Source organism: Alosa alosa, chromosome 22 (assembly GCF_017589495.1).
Source record: "Alosa alosa isolate M-15738 ecotype Scorff River chromosome 22, AALO_Geno_1.1, whole genome shotgun sequence".
Taxonomy (NCBI): Eukaryota; Metazoa; Chordata; class Actinopteri; order Clupeiformes; family Clupeidae; genus Alosa; species Alosa alosa.
In genome coordinates, this window is record NC_063210.1 from 7,773,509 (window position 1) to 7,790,655 (window position 17,147).

The following is a 17,147-nucleotide window of genomic DNA, read 5'->3' on the forward strand; positions in this document are numbered from 1 at the left end:
TAAGAAAAGGATAACAAGCAGGTATTCCTAGTTACTGTAGGTGATACCACAACAAGCTCACTGATGCTGTAAGGTGCAGAAGGAAGGGCTCTTGGGGCCCAGGTCACCAAGTGTAAAGAATAGACTGTGACACTTTGGTACAAGCATTGCATGGTCTGTGTCCTTTGATTCTCGCCTTCAACCCCACCAGGCTCCGTTGTGTGTTCACCTCTCAGTGGTTTTGAACAAGGTCTGTGTGGACCAAACAAAACCCAAATACGGTGCTTTCCACTTCACACACTGTGGGGATGCGTAATGTCGACGATGAAATGCCAGAAGAAGGTGACGTCTGATGCCGGATGTGGGGAAATACTGACTGGGTAAGTGTGTTTGTTTTTAGTCGCTGTGCGTGTGTGTGTGTGTGTGTGTGTGTGTGTGTGTGTGTGTGTGTGTGCCCAAGCGTATTTTCTACGTCAGTGATGAGGGAGACCGGACAGTTCCTTTAGGGGAGTGTCAGCAGGTGACATTTTTTCTCTCTTCCTCTCTCTCTCCCTATCTTCCCCCTCTCCCCCTTTCCCTTCCATTAAAACTCCAGTGGTCAAATGAAACACCAAGGTGGCACAGGACTGTACGTGGCCGTGTCTTCAGGCCAAGTGTCTGTCCACAGTCACATCGTCTTCACGCTGGGGCCCTCGCAAACTCTGACAGCCTCCTTCAGACCTTCTGATTGACTTTCAACCCTGCTACCCAACCACCTTAAACAAACACACACACACATGCACGCACACACACACTCACTCTATCTGCCACGCATTCATCCAACACAGAGACACTCTAACCACAAAAGAGAAAAACACAGACTATTTTACAATGCCGCTGTTTCATTGTCCCATATAGACATAAGGGGGTGCCAGTGTCACGTAGATTCGAACAATCTGTTCTGAGATCTGTTCTGTTGTCTGAGTGCATCTCACTCGGCAGAGCTCTTCCTTCCCAACGGGTGTGTCTCTCCGCCACAGGGGAACACCAGTGGACATCAGTGCAACTGGACAGTTGGAGATCTCAGAGGTGCGGGTGGGCAGGGCATGGAGGTCCTTGCGGGAGGTGGGGGGGGGGGGGGCCAGGGGGGTTAGGGCGTCAGGGAGTTAGGAGCGGAGGGCCGAGTCTTTTTTTTCCGGGTGGGTAGGGCGAGGGATCAGTGGCCGAAGAAGCTGTAGTAGCCGACGTCGCTGCCGCTGTCCTTCTCGCAGAGCTCGGAGTTCCGGTTGGGCGGGGAGTTCTCCGTGCTGGAGGCGTACGGCGACACGCGCCGCTTCTTGCTCTCGCCGCCCTCGTGTCCCGAGTCGGCCGAGTCCACCGACTTCACCGAGGGCGCCTCCAACCAGCCGTCCTCCCCCGTTCCCCCAGCGCCACCGCCGCCCCCACACCCGTCCTTGGGCTTGTCCTGCGGCAGGGCCAGACGCAGAGAATCCAGCGGAGGCGTGGAGAGGACACTCGGCGGGGGTGGGGCCAGTGGCGGCGGCGGACGCGCGTTAGCCCCCGCCGGCGAGGTCGACGAGGACGTCGGCACGGAGCGGAACCAGCTGAGGGGGCCCCCCGGGGGCCCGGGCTTGCTCGGCCGCGGGTGGCTGAGGTACGGCGGCGAGGGCCTGCCGCTGGCGCTCCACGCCCCGCTGACCGGCACCGACATGCCCCCGGTCGAGAAGGGGCTCTCCGGGTAGTAGCCCAGCGTGGGGTTCCCGGGCGTCTGCAGGTGGTGGGGGTAGGGCTTGTAGAGCCCGTTGCCTGTCGCGTAGTCCCCGTCGAAGGAGTTGAAGTCCAGGCAGTTGGAGGGGGGCATGGGGTGCGGGCTGGGCAGGTACCAGCGGCCGTGGGGGCTGACGGTGGACGACGGGTCCTTGGGGCCCTGCTGGCCCGCCATGGACATGTCGGCGCGGCTGTAGAAGCGGCCCTGAGGCAGCGGGCTCATGTACTGGTCTGCAAGGTAAGGTTGCTGGTGGTAACAGCCACCCGCCAGGAGCTGCTGACCATCGTTGGGGGACGGGGTGAGCCGCTCGGAGTCCTGCTGGACGTAGAGCCTAATTAGGAGAAGCAGGATTAGGGAGGGGGAGGCAAAAAGAGGTGGAGGAGTGTTAGGTCAAAGGTTAAACGCTGTTGACAAAACTCCTACAGAGCTGTGAATTGCTAACACTTCACCCCAACTAGCGAGTCCACCTCCCCGAGCGTCAGGCAGGAAGAATCTACTAGGCCTCTTCCCGCTAAATAATTCATACTGTGTTTTTGATTACCTTTGTTGTGCCTCGGCAAAAATTGATTTATACATGAACCTTTGCCTCACAAAAGGGCAAACCAGACTACCGAGCTTACAAGAAAGAAGCAGTGAAACAGTGTGTGTGTGAGTGTGTGTTCACTGTGAGTATGTGTGCTCTGCTTGGGCACAAGAGGCTCTCTTTTTGGACACTTTTGTGCATTTTTTTCTGGCTGTGAAGAAGTCGTCTTTATGCTTACGTACGTGTCGTAATTGTCCCGGAAGCCTTTAGCAAAAGGGTTGTGGTCTATTTTCAGTTGAGTGATCTGTGGAAGAAATGGCAGGAGACAGGGTCAGACGGAGGACAAGGGTTGCACCATCGGTGGGGCATATGATGGAGAGGGAGATAGAGAGACATAAAGAGGGAGAGATGGAGTGAGAGAGAGAGAGGGAGGGAGGGAGAGTTAGTGGGAGTGGGAGATGGAGAGCACAAGTGTGTGTTAATGTGAGAGGGGAGAAGAAATGAGGCAGAGAGACCGAAAAGAGAGAAAGATAGTGAGGGGAAAATCAGGAGAGAGAGAGAGAGAGGGTGAAAGTGAAAGAGGGGGAAAGTGAGAGAGAGAGAGGTGGAGAAGAGGAAGATCACAGACAAGCACAAATAATTCACGAGGCCTCTGTCATCATTTACTTGAGAAGACACTAAAAATGAAGCTCGCAAAAAATCCTCAACAACTCCTCCTGTCGTCTCTCTTCTCCTCACCCTGCGTTCTACTCCAGTGCACGGACAGAGCACTTGAGCAGCCTACTCTCAACATACTTAATATTTAGCCAGCTTGTTCTTAGAAGGGACGTGTGGTGTGTGGTCTGTGTGCGTGTAGGTGTTGGGGGAGGGGGGAAGGGACTCACGTCTGCGTTCTGATAGGCTGTCACAGCGATGAACTGTGTCTCTGGGAAGACAAAGATCTGGGCCTTGGAGGAGAGGAAGGGGTCATCTGAGCCGTCCTCCTTCACCTCCACGACGTGTAGACGGGGCTGGTACTTGTGTAGCGACTGCAGCACAATCATCTGAGGAGCAGAGCAGTTGCGTCATAAACAGACCATGACAAACAATAGACGGCTCAGTAGCAAAGCAGCGTAGACACAGCAGTCATCAAATGACTGTGGCTATGACTAATCAGACCTCACCCAAAACACGATTAGTATTCTGATATTCTGTCAACTGACAGGAGAAATACCTCAATAAGCCTTCAAGACATTTGCAAATGACTACATATGCCCAAAATGTTTCTATAATATTTTTTAGATGAGGAGTGTCTCATCGGATGATCGCATAACCTAAGGATGACTCATGCTGAGCCCTTGCGATGTTATGCCTTCAACTCCATTATTTTTACTGGAGACATTGAGATGAGTGCTGAAGTGACCCTTCCACTGTCCACATGTCCACTGTACCTGGGCCACGTTGTTGGAGCTGCCTTTGTTGTTGGTGAGCTTGAGTTTACCAAAGGACACCTCCTGCCTCATCCAGTGAGCTCCGGTGTTGGGCGAGTCGGGATGCATGTACGTCCTGTTACCTGTCAACACACACCTCAGTTGAAGCTCCTCTCCGTCACATGAGAAGACTAATGGTGCACATTTAGGCAAGCATAAGAGACATCTTGTATATGCACGTCTTTGGTGGTGACAGTTGTTGGGAGAATTTTGTGTCACATACAGAGATTTAACCAAAATGTTTAAAAAATATTTTTTTTCATGGCTGTAGTAGTGCAGTCCATTGGCACTTAACTTAACATTGGCACTTAATCAATAAATTATATTTCCTCTCTCTCTTTTAGTAGTGTGAATCAGTAATACATTTGGATTATTGATATTAAAATGATTAAATTGATTATTAAAAATTATAAATTGATTATTGAAATATTAAGAACTGTCAAGACTAACTCAGTTACTGTAATACTTAACATTCATGGATCTAGATTTAAATTTAGATTTAAAAGAAAGTCATTACCCTACAACCACTTATGCAACTATATGACTCCATATGAGTCAAAGTAAAACAGCAAGAGTGTGAACACGGGCAAGCTGTATTACCTGGCATGGTGCCCTCGGCTTTGCCACACTGCACCCACTTGCCACCCTGGTACCTCCAGTGGTGCTGGTCGGCGAGCACCACGTCCACGTAGACGTTGTAGTGCGCCGTGGGGTCCAGCGCACTTATGTTGAAGCTGAGGAAGGGGAACATCCTCCTGTGAGGAAAAAAAACAAACAACAAACAAAACGCAGAAAAGCTCCATTACATGGTTGGCAAATGGCTCTTTATGGCAGAGAGACATTTTTCCCAGTGTGTAGGTTTCCTGGGAATTGAGAGTTATGACCTCAGAGTTTCTTGGACTCTGCAAGCTAAAAGACCATTACTCAGGCTGGGGCGGGGTGGGGGAGAATACTCCCTCGTGACAGAAAACGGAGTGCGTCCATGAAGATAAGTATGCTTCGTTTTTACAGCGACGGCCACTTTGGGTGAGAACAGTAGCGGTGGTGTGAGCGTGTGTGTGTTTATGTGTATGGTCTTATGCGTGCGAGTTATGGATGGGTGACTGTGCATGAGTGTACAGTATGTGAATGTGTGTGCAATACACATAACCGTGTGTGTGTGTGTGTGTGTGTGTGTGTGTGTGTGTGTGTGTTGGTTGAAGCACACGGGACAGGCTCCATGTGAATATTTAATGTGTCTGTTAATAAAAGATGTGTGCTGTAGCCACTGCTGATTGCTGGAGTTTTACTTGCCGAAGTGATTCTGATCATGGAGGCTGTGACAGAGAGGAGGTAACAGAGAGGTCAGTGTGTCCCAGGACAACACCGCCAGGGAACACACACACACACACACAAAAGAAGCATACAAATGCAGCACACACTCTCTCCAAAACATTGCAACCTTTTCTTCTGGAGCAAAATAATCTGGATCTGGAATAAACCGGATTAATTCTATCAAATTGGACTGTCTTCATCCTGACTTCATGAGCCAGATAATACTGCTACTGTGTGTGTGTGTGTGTGTGTGTGTGTGTGTGTGTGTGTGTGTGTCTATATACGTTTTGCTCATCAGAGCGTGCCACAGCCTGGCATGCTATGTTACACGTAGGGGCTGACTGATACAAACATGGAGTAATTGGTGGAACAACATAGCGGCGGCCCAGTTGACATTTGGCATACTGTTTTACACCCAGCTCCACCTGAGGCTATAACACTTCCAGTGTAAGACACGAACACTAGCGAGTGTCATTCCTGGCATCTTTGGGAGCTCAGTAGCGTATCAGCGGCAAAGGGCACGAGCACCAACTTCTTGCCAAGCACTGTCATGTTACATACACACACACACACACACACACAAACACACACACCACTAGCAAATTCATTTTTAATGTCACACAAATAGCTTCTTGGCTGCCAAATTGAAAATCGAAAGCAAACGGTTTACATTCATTTTCATTCGCCTACATTTTCACTATCACAATCCTACACTACTTAAAATCGTATAATTATACACTTACAATAATAATAAATGGCAGTCATTGTAATGACGGCGATGAAACATTGAGTGATGTAAACTAAATGTATTTGATAAACTCACGATAAACAGAGAGTTTAGTGTGACTGTGGCCTCCACTGGCTGCTCTCAGTGGCTGTGTTTGTTGGAGGGAAAATCCATTACCTTTTCCACTTGATGTGAGCACTGAAATTCAGTTCATTTGAATTTATTTTGCCTTTATCTCCCCAAGCGCTTCCGGCATTTAGCAGACTCAAGCTAGTGAAGTGTGTAAAGGGAGATGCTTGTTTGGGCCAACTGTGTGTGTGTGTGTGTGTGTGTGTGTGTGTGTGTGTGTGTGTGCTGTTGCTCCCTGTCTGAGAGCATGCTACTCTCACGTTCTAGGTGCATGCATGCATGCAAGGTTTTATCAGAGCACAGAATGTGGGTTTTTGTGCTTTACAGGATCCATAGATTTCCCTTGACTTAGTCACGTTCTGAACAATGCTAACCAAAGCCGCCAATACGAAACTATATATATATATATATAGTTTGTCCTTTTGCAAGGTTTCCTCTGTTGCTGTGCTAATGGTTAACAGCGATGCTGAGGTCGTCCCCTAAGGCAGATTCTGGGCCTGCCTCTCCTCGTTACCCCCGGCAACCCTACAGGAACACGCTCACACACTGGACTCAGCAATCATCACTCTTATTCTCTTGTTTTTTTTTGTCAGTCAATATCTGAAGGTTTTTACAGTATAATAATATTATTTGATCAACAATATCACACGTTTTAACAGTGTATTTTAAATATTGTTATGGAAACAAAAACAGTCTAATGTTGTATTTCTCATATATTTGAATGACTCATTAAACTTGTACATGATTTAGTACTTAAAATTGTATAATAGATAAACCGCAGAATGGATCAACTAACTTTGAACCATGCTAAATCTACAGAGCAGTCCACATAGAGGAAGCCATCCACATCAGTTGTCAACATGAACAAGACTTCAACCAACTGAATCTTCAACAGGCCACAGAAAGGGTAATTAATCTCTCTATGTTTCTTCTCTACCAGTGTTCCCCCTTTTCTTCTGACTGGGCTGCATGGATTTTTCAAGCCTTCTTCAAATCGGCCGTTTTATAAGAAATCGCAACCTGGTGAAGGGGGAAACCGATGAGTTTACCACAGATGAGCTGTAGCATACACGTAGGTGGATTTGGTTGGGATTGAAACCCTGAGTTGACAGATGGAAACTCGTCTGGTTTTAACTGACTTGGTGTAGAAAGAAGAAAAAAAGTCTCTCTGTGCTGCCATCGGCGACTGTGGGGTCGGCAGGGTACCGTTGCCGTGGGTGGCGGCTGAGACAGAGCCGTCCCCTCCTGCTCTGCTGCCCAGGACTTCCTACAGCACACGTACTGAATGTGGAGGTGCTAAACCGACAACCATGTTGAGAACACTCACTACCATGTGGTCATAAGCAAATAATGATCCGTCCTCTCATAACCGCAGTAGGCAAATGTGACAAATGCAACCGAATGGCTATTGTTTTGGGGGAACCTGAGTAGGTGTGTTGTGTGGACCCTGTCAGGGTTTTCTGCAGGTACATTTAAGATGTTGTAGACCTTTTTATATTGAATTAAATTAAAGATCTACATGCAGTATGAAAAAGTAAGGCACATACAAGTCCCAGAATTGCTTTCAAAATAGTAGTTGTAGTATTATTGCACTAATACCTGGATCATTAAGAACTACAAGACACGGAACCAACTATAAATGCCGCCAACGCATTTCTCAAAAAAAAGAAAAAAAAAAAGAATTACAACGACGTAAGAAGCAGTAAATGGATGTACATATTTAAGACCAAATTAAATGCAATTTAAGACGTGGTATGCAATATTTAAGACTTTTTAGGCCATAAATGGAGATTATGATATTTTAGACTTTTTAAGACTTTTTAAGACCCTGCGGAAACCCTGCCCTGTGTACTGAGAGGCAGATGACTGATTAACCAAACATGTTGTCTGATCACTTCTTTTAATTGAAATGGAAAAAACACTGAGTGAAGAAGGAAGGAAGAGAGAGAGAAATGGAGAACTAGAAACTGAGAGGAAGAGAAGAAGAGAACACACTGAGGGAGGGACAGAGAGAGAGAGAGATACATAGAGGTGGGAGACGGAAAGGTGAGAGCGTGCCTCTGTATGTGTGTGTGTGTGTGTGTGTGTGTGTGTGTGTGTGTGTGCGTGTGTGCGTGTGTGTGCGTGCGTGCGTGCGTGTGCGTGCGTGCGTGCGTGTGTGTGCATATTCGTGCGTGTGTGTGTATGAGGATGTGAAGCAGAGGCTCGGTGAGTGGCTGGACGTCCACTGGGGAGACGCCTCTTCTCCTTGAGTGCACGCACTGATGCAGAGAGACAGGGGTTCAGGTCCAGTTTATGTCACCCGACACGCGGCCGATCATCTGTGATGAAAACATGCCAGTCTGGGGCTGCCCTCGGACAGACGGAGGGGCCTTTCTCTGGCTTTTTGGGCAAAAACAACAAAAAACAACACAAACACTCCCACACACATGCGCATAAATACACTTACACACTCACACATTCACAACCCCGACACACACTCAAACACTGAAACATAAACACACATATACTCCCCACACACAGGCACCTAGAAGCACACACACACAGACATGCACTCAAAACACACACACACACACACACACACACACACACACACACACACACACACACTGACTTCCTCCCTCGTGCCATTTCTGCACGTTAGGTGCCTTTCTCAGGCACTTTTGGCAAAGAAAAAAAAATGCAAAAAACACACACTCACACTCTCATGCGTACGCCCCCCACAAACATGCACCCACAGACAGACAGACAGACAAAAACACACACACACACACACACACACACACAGAGAGAGAGAGAGAGAGAGACTTCCTTTCTCTTGTACCATGCATCAGGTGGCCTGTAAGATGGTACACCTTGGGGACTGGTGACGGGGGCAGGGCAACTGTGGTGTGTGGTGCAGACGACGCTCTTTCAGCAAGGTACAAAGGTTATACTCATGCGGTCACCTCAGAAACCCAAAGCACATACAAGAGTGGAGGAGGCAGGACCAGGAGCAGCTGTGGTCTCATGCTCTCTCCTCAGCGCACCTTCACAGCAAACGCATCTACTGCAACACTGACCACAACCATATAAAGGAGACAAGAAAAAAAAAAAAACCAATAAACAAACACTTTCCACAGGCTCTGAGGACCGATTGTGTTAGCAGACAAAACTGTCTGTGTCCTGTCCTCTATGCAAATGCAAACAGCTGTACAGGAAGCCTAGGAAGTGATCTGAGAAGCAGCTATGCAATTAATACATGCGTGTTTGTATGTGACTAGACAGTCAGACAAACGGACAGACAGTCAGACACACAAACAGACACATAGATAGATGAAGAGATAGAAAGATAGACAGATAGATAGAAGGATAGAGACACAGACTGGCAGACAGACTAAGAAGATAGATAGAGAGTTAGATTGAGGAGATAGCCAATGGATATTTTCTGCTATGGATATTTTCTGCATGGTGGATATGATACCAATGTTACCAATGACGATGTGGTCTCTCTCCCAGAACTGGGCTGGTATTTTAACGTCTGTGCATGGCACCTGTGCACCCTCTTTTTACAGCGTGCCAAGCTAAAGGGGAGAGGCATGGTGGCCGCAATAAATGAAACATGTGAAACATCCTCCGACGAGGCACTCACGCAGACAGACAGTTATGGCCTGTGAGATGCTGGATTTACAAGGGCGCAATTGCACTGCTGTCATATTCATATTTCATATTCAAGCTTGGATCTGTGTGTTTGTTTAGTGAGTCAGACAACAACAAGAAGAACAATGCTTTTTGTAGATGACAGATCTTTGTCATCGCATTTGTTTGCATTTTTTTTGCTGGATCATTGGTGCTCTCTCTCTAAAAAGAGACCACATCTACCACAGCAACATGCAACCACTGAAAAGAAAGAGATAGAGACAGAAAAAAGGAGAGAGAGATGCAGACAGACAGAGAGAGAAAGAGAGAGAGAGAGAGTTTCCAGACTTTGATTGAGTAGAGTAGCCCGCTGGAGTTCCTCTGGTTCTGATGGTTGGCAGAGGCCGACTTGTAAAAATCTACAGTACAAAGAGGCTCCTGAGCCACATCTTGTGTGGAAGAGCCCTGATCCACTGAGGCGCCGAGTTCAGAAGAGTAGGACAGCAGATCTGTCTGTAAGGTCCCTGCATTCAAAATGTATACCACACTCACCGATTCACATTTCACACACTTCCACTAGACTAATCCAGTATTCACACAGCACAGGACTCTACTGCATTGGTGTTCACCAAAGTTTGTTGGCTTTTTATCAAAGCCACTGTGAAAGTAACTAATTTTATATTAACTGTCTTAACTATACCCTATTCCTACTTATTATGTCTCATTATGAGTATACCCTATTCATTATGTCGGCATTAGACCTTCAGTTTACACCTGCTCTTAAATGTAAGTGTAATCTTGTCAAATTAAAATGTAACCTGTAATATGGTATGCATCCATTCATTATTTTGTGCGCATAGCGCCACTTAGACAAAGACGATAACCTCAACCTTAGCCAAGCTAATCTAAAAAAATTACTGGACCATTTTTTGTGATCCCTCTTTCTTTAGCAGTGTTAATTACACCAAATTGGCCCATAATATCGTGAGCTGCTTCATGTTTGTGAGACGATCATCACAGGACAGAAGCCATCCACCCTCTCAAAAAGCAGTGGTTACAACACAAAAGAAGAGTGGAACACAGCTACACCCACATTCGTAATTGCAGTTCTCTCAGTAGTTCACCTCTTTCCATCACAAAAACATCATCGTCGCCGCCAGAACCCCACACAACCTATTGTTGAATTCTGCAAGTTTGGCAAATAAATTTTGTCTGTTGAGCTATTTTCATTAAACACCTACATCAGTGCAGTAAAAAAAAACATTTTTTTAGAGACTACTAAACAGAGATGTTTTTTATTATATTTTACATCCTGTGCTTGGTGAGATTAGACAGTACTTGTGGTGTAATAAAGGCACTGATAGCATCTCTGAAAACGACAACTGGTTTACCCTTACAATGAGAACATGACAGATATTACCCTGCATTGATGCCAAAGTCATAGTGAAACCCAGTCAGTGGCTGGCAGAGCGCATTGCTATTCAGAGGGAGAGACTGTTGCCTTGTCAGACTTTGGGTGGAAAAACTTGAAAAGGTCCAGGGACCTCGTGGAGCAGAAGCAGGCCCAACGTTACAGACCAGCGCTGCCCATTTCAAAGTCCTGACCCCCACTCCGCTCGCTCCTCGCCCCGGCCCGAAAAAACTTCTGAGGAAACATGCTCCACTACACACTCCAGCCCGTATGAAGTGAGGCGAGAGAAGACTGTGCGGAAAAAGAGAGAGTGTGAGGTGGAGATTGTCAAAAGAGATACACGGTGAAGAAGAAGAGGAAGAAGAGGAAGAAGAAGAGGAAGAGGAAGAAGAACCAAAAGAAGAGGGAAAAAACACACCTTCCTGCACTTCAAAGGTGCTTCGCTGCTCGATGTGGCCATCAGAGTCTGCACTTCACCTCTGCACCCCCATCCCCCACCCCAGACGCCCCTTATCTGACCCCCCCACCACCACCACCATCAACTTCTTCTGTCTTGTCTTGGCCAGTGCAGCAATGAAGAGATCCAGTGGTTTAAATGTGAGAAGAAGAGTTCTCACGCCAGAGGCCTATCAAATGCATTTCTGTGGTGGCCCGTGGTGCGACGCTACAACAGTGCTTTGGCTGATGCACAGCGCTCCACCGCCACTGCTTCCTCAATTCTGATGCTCAGTGGCAGCACTGCAAGCACGGCAGGTTTTTTTTTTTTTAAACATCCTATCTGAAAGAATGTTGAACGTTTTAGGTCAGAACTGTTTTTCACAGGGAAGTGTTTACAATCAGAAGAGGGGCCCCACAACCATTTGTAGTATGAACCCCACGCATAATGATATTACTTAACCTTTGACATCATGAAACATACACTGGAATTATTAACCACCAAAGCCACCCTCACATTTCTACACTAATTGCATACGCAGTGTTTTTAAGATGTGAGTTTCCGTGCCTTTTAAAAGGTCCTTAGTTTGGGCTGTTGAGGGTTGAGGTTAAGACTGCAACGTAAGACAAAATCCAACTGTGTACAAAATGAGGCCAAGACAGCGGACTGTTTGCATCTTGTTATATACTAACAAAATTGTTGGTAAGGCCTTTCTGTACACCAACATATTCCAATGCAATACAAATAATAATAAAAAAAAGTCCATCACACTAGACCTTATTCCAAATTGAATTCCGTGTTTGCAAAAAGACAAAAACATCATGGATTGCATGTGCAGAGTCTTTTGTGACTGAGAAATTAATTAACAAACAACACCTACACAGAGACTGTTACTTTCAGTGCCGCTCTCCAACTGAGGGTTGAATCAAACATGCAGAATTGATGAAAATATAAATACAATTATCACATATCAATTATAAGATAAAATAGAAAAAAATAAAATTAATAAATATATGTGCAATAAATAAATACTGGCAACATTTTCATGACAACTGAAAACTGTCCTCATAAAAAAAGCGGCCTTCTGTGAAAACTGAGAGAAGAAGAGGCATGTTTTTGGTTAAGCGACTAAGAGTTAAGAGTTATGGAAGAGGTATGTCAATATGGTTTAGCGACCGAGTTATGGAAGACTGATGTTCTCAATGATCTCCAATCATCAGTTTGGTTCCTTACAGACACTGGCAGCTTCCTCACATTCCAGAGGTTCAACACCAGTATCAGACAGATGTTTACGGTTCACCAGTGATGGATGATAAGATATGTCACCCCTGCTGATAACAAAATATACTGAAGACCAGCTATGCAACTGAGTAGCCTACTGTCAAAAGCCATTGAGAAGAGCTCATCTCTTTGTCAGAAACTGTAGAGCAGATTTAAAACCACTGTCAGAAGATCACATTAACCTCTAGTCTACAAGAGATAGTGAAAGGTGCAACTCCAGGAGAGAGATCTGATTACCAAGAATTAGTTGTATCATCACAGTATGACGAGTTTCATTCATACCAAGATAGCATCATGGCGTGACAACGACCTCCTATTTAAATGTGTTTCAGTTTGTCTTATTCCTCACATGTTGGTCTATTGGATGCCATTGTGGGTTTAAATCTAGTCCAACTTGCACCTTCATCCAGAAACTTTGACCTACATCTCAGATATTCCTTTTCATCTGATGTAGCCTACAGTTCAAACAGAGTTCAGAATAATTCAGACATCTTGTAAAAAAAAATCCAGTTCCAGTGTATAATTGGAATCCTACCAGTGGCTTCATACAGTCGCCATGCCGATCTCTTTTCAATACAGTATTGATATTTGGTCATAATGTCCAGGCTAATAATTGAAATGAGAATATGTGTAACCGGCGCAAACGACAAGGGCAGGTGTTTTTTTTTTTATTCACTCCATGTTTTCATGAAAAGGCTTTGGCTTTTGTCGGAGTCGCGTATCAGTAGATTAATCATAATTGACGTGGGTGAATCTAAATGCTCGGTGACCTATCACACGTACCCGTGAGCGCTATCTTCCCCTGGTGGATTTCTGCGCTGGTTCTAGTGAATGGTTTGACTTTTCCCCCCCCGATGTGATATCCTAATCACACTGTTAAGTGTTAACACTAACATGTTTGCGGTCAAAGTGTTAGTTTTCGCACTGGCAGTAAACATTCAATAGTCGCTAATTCCTAGCCGAAATCAGGTTAGAAAAGTGTGCGCACAGATCTCTGCAATTTAGCATTCAGTTACATTTAATTTCTAGACTGTTTATTAGCATTATTATTATTAATTATAGATAATGATGGCGAAATTACCGCTGTAAAAATATCTTCATGTCCGCAACCAATAATTACTAATACACGAAAACGGAAGCGAATGTAGGACCTTTGCGACAGTTTTCAAATAGGCTACTTTGAGGTTGTTTGTGATATTTACCTGCAGCCTAAAACAAAATGAGTATGTAAATAATTGGTCTCTATTTTAAAGACTGAAAGAGGTTCGCGGTTTGTTTAACCTAAATATGATCCGCCCAAAGGTCTTGTTTCGTTTCCCTCATACACATTCGTTTCTCTCTTAATTAATCGTCCCAATTTTAACAGGCTTCACAGCAGCTAGATTTCAGATACTCATGCCCCGGCTGAGGCGCGCCTCTGTGCCGCTGTTTAGTCATTGGTCAGTACGCGCGAAAGAAATTTCCCTACGCATCACTTAAATCATACTTGACGTGTATGCACGGCACTAAGTATATCGCTGACATCGTGGGACAAGCAGAAACTCAATTGAATACAAAAACACATTGCGGCCCGAGGGAACTGTTTGCCCCATGCAAAATGACCAACTTAGTAGCGTCATGTTGTCACCGCACTGATTCTTCTTCACAGCCTTTAACAAACAGTAGTTACACTGTATGGTGAGTTAGTTGGAGATGCGTAAAGCACTCCGCCAATATAGTTCCCTACTTATCACTTATTGTTATGATACTGCAAAAGAGAACCTCTACTTACCGTCCTTGTTTTGTGATGATCATCTCGGTTTGGTATTTGTGAAACTTGGCCCAAAGAGGGTAATTGTTGAGGACAGCCTGTGTTTTGCCCGACACCTGTAGGCCAGGTATAGGGTACAGGGGTGCGCGGGGATACCCGTGCTGAAAGGACGCAGAGTAACTCTCTGCACCGGACGGGTACACATCTTTGCCCTGCGACAAAAATCCATCTCCTCCTGCCGGCACATAAGTTTGTCCCGTGCCACCTCTCGACGGCGACCGTATGTTGTTGAAGTGACAACTGCTGAGTGAAGTTGGTGAGTAGAACCTCCCGGGTTGCGCACCGAATCCGGCGACAGTTTGCTCGGTATGATACTGCAGAGGCAGATTGTCCTGTCCGTTCTGGATTGATTCCTGATAATAAAACCTCGTGTCGTGAATTCCCATTTTCAAGTCCACCAAGTCTTTGTTGCGATGTAGGTGACTGCTAATGTCGGCTTCTTTCGCGAAACTTTGTGTCTCAGTTCCATTCAACATATTGAGGTACAAATTGCCGCCTATGCCGCCCATTTGCAGCACCAATCTGAGCGGACGTACAGTGTCATAGGTCGATCGTGATCCTTTTCTACTTCCAGTTAAAATAAACTTGATCGTTTAAACGCCGTTTTTAATTAGACAACTTGAAAATACCTCTTCACAGCATATCCTCACTCAAATGGCATCGCTTAGCCTACCTTTGACATAAAAGTTCTCAGGGCAGCTTTCCAAAATGCAAACTACTGTACGAGCAAGCTGTTAACGATAAGTCCCGTTTCGTAGCGTAAGCTATGATTCGTCCTTTGCTGTAACTGTCACGACTTGGACAGATTTTCCCGTAAATTGAGAAAAAAAGATGTTGTCTTTTTGGTATCACACTCGCAAAGCGACCCCTAAAACACATGTTCAGCTTCTCAGCCAGTATGATATATACATTCGGGAGTGGTAATTGGTTGTGGAGGTGGGTCTCAAACGTAGCCCGGACGTGATAGGCTTGAAATGTATTCCTCGTGTTTCTTGACGGCCGGGGGCTGATTTAGTTGCCATCACAGCGTCTCAGTTCTAATGTGTGCAAGGCCTAAGTATTTTGATCCCTTTGCTTGATGTAGACAAAGTTAAAATAACTTCATTCCTTTTCAACCAAACCACTGGTAGGCTACAACAGCATTTTTATGCCAAAGTGAAACGTATCAAAATATATGTGGTCTACTCCATGAGTGAAAGTAATACGTTAAAGTAATATTAATAATATTATTATAATATTAATAATAATAAGCATATATATATATATATATATATATATATATATATATATATATATATATATATATATATATATATATATATAAGTAGGCCTATATATATAAGCAGCGGCATATAGTCTGTAGGCCTACTGATGTTTTGAAAGGATATAATGACAACTTTTTGTCAACGAAACTCGAACCATTTAATGAAACACCCTGCTATTAATCTAATTAAATTGATCTAGTTTGTTTTGTGCGGTTCAGTTCTTATATCTGTTAAATGGTGATAGCCTACTATAGTATATTAACTATAAATTATATTTTAGTTATTTCACTAACACTTGTCACTAATATTTATCATGTCTGAAATATAACTGACGTTAATATGAGCAGGCTATTTATGAGTTACGTGCGATGAATAGACATGGGTAGAACGAATAGTCCGCTTTTTTTTTTTTTATAATGTTTTTACAATCCCAGCACTATACTTTACATTTTAGGATGGAAAGGTGATCTGTGCAATCTGTAAGGTCTGTACAACATACCATATGATATAGCCTACTTTGTAGCCTTTGTAGGCCAATATGTTCTCAATATGAGCAGTTAGTTGCTCTCCATAGGACATAGAGACTCTGCCTTAAGCAGGTGAGTGAAGTTTAGTGGAGTTCGAGACGTTGAAGGACACCGTCGAATGCAGGTAATCAATCAACATAACGATTTACTCACCATAGAAGAAAGTTTCATAAGAACAATAATATAATGATAAAAACATTCTGAAAAATTATTGAAACTTGATTTAGAAACTGTAACTGAAAGTGCATATTTCGAATTACCTCCTAACTCAGAACTTCACATTAATCAGAGTTTGATTGAAATTCCTTTAATGAACCATTTGGTCAAAATGATTGGACACAGCCTTTACATTACACAGGTCTCACATGCCTCTACATAAGCAAAACTATTGTGTGCTTCAGATTGTGTTTCAGATTTGAACAGAAAATGTGTACATTTTTTAAATATGTGAAATATTTTTTAATTACATTTTTGGCTAATCTGAGTATTTGCATGCACACACTTTCTGCACACACACACACACACACACACACACACACACACAGGTGTATGCGCAAGTTTACTGTACCCACGCAACACACTTACAAGTGAAAACATCTTCCGCCACATAAATAGTCCTGTCATGCATGCTCACATGCTTACATAAATGAATAAGCTCATATAAACATGACAACCCTCACATAACCACATCTACACCATGTAGTGTCCCACAGCTACACACACACACTCTCTCTCTCACACACACACACACACACACACACACACACACACACAAACACACACACACACACACACACACACACACACACACAGCACCCATTGTTACCGCGAGTGTCCCCTCAGTGCAGGTGTGACACACTTTCCCTTGCCACACCATTACGGTTCTAATGCCCACTTCCTTTTGTTTCTCC

The 17,147-nt window shown here is 44.7% G+C and overlaps 1 protein-coding gene across 1 annotated transcript; it reads right to left on the bottom strand.

Moving 5' to 3' along the window:
• Window positions 1-1,123: 1,123 nt before the first annotated feature.
• Window positions 1,124-15,335, bottom strand: tbx21 (T-box transcription factor 21). Its single transcript, XM_048233638.1, has 6 exons — window positions 14,406-15,335; window positions 4,319-4,473; window positions 3,680-3,801; window positions 3,134-3,292; window positions 2,492-2,553; window positions 1,124-2,057 (listed from the first exon to the last, which is right to left on the bottom strand). Exons 1-6 carry the CDS (start codon window positions 14,951-14,953, stop codon window positions 1,175-1,177), a joined length of 1,929 nt encoding a protein of 642 aa, XP_048089595.1. The 5' UTR covers window positions 14,954-15,335; the 3' UTR covers window positions 1,124-1,174.
• Between the last annotated feature and the right edge of the window lie 1,812 nt (window positions 15,336-17,147).

What these genes read in the sequence shown, in the direction of transcription:
- tbx21 (XM_048233638.1), bottom strand. Translation starts at nt 14,953, where the DNA reads ATGGGCGGCATAGGCGGCAATTTGTACCTCAATATGTTGAATGGAACT. An exon ending in AGCCGAGGGCACCATGCCAG is followed by an intron (nt 3,802 to 4,318) that starts GTAATACAGCTT and finishes GTGTGTTGACAG; the next exon opens with GTAACAGGACGTACATGCAT. An exon ending in GCTCCAACAACGTGGCCCAG is followed by an intron (nt 3,293 to 3,679) that starts GTACAGTGGACA and finishes TCTGCTCCTCAG; the next exon opens with ATGATTGTGCTGCAGTCGCT.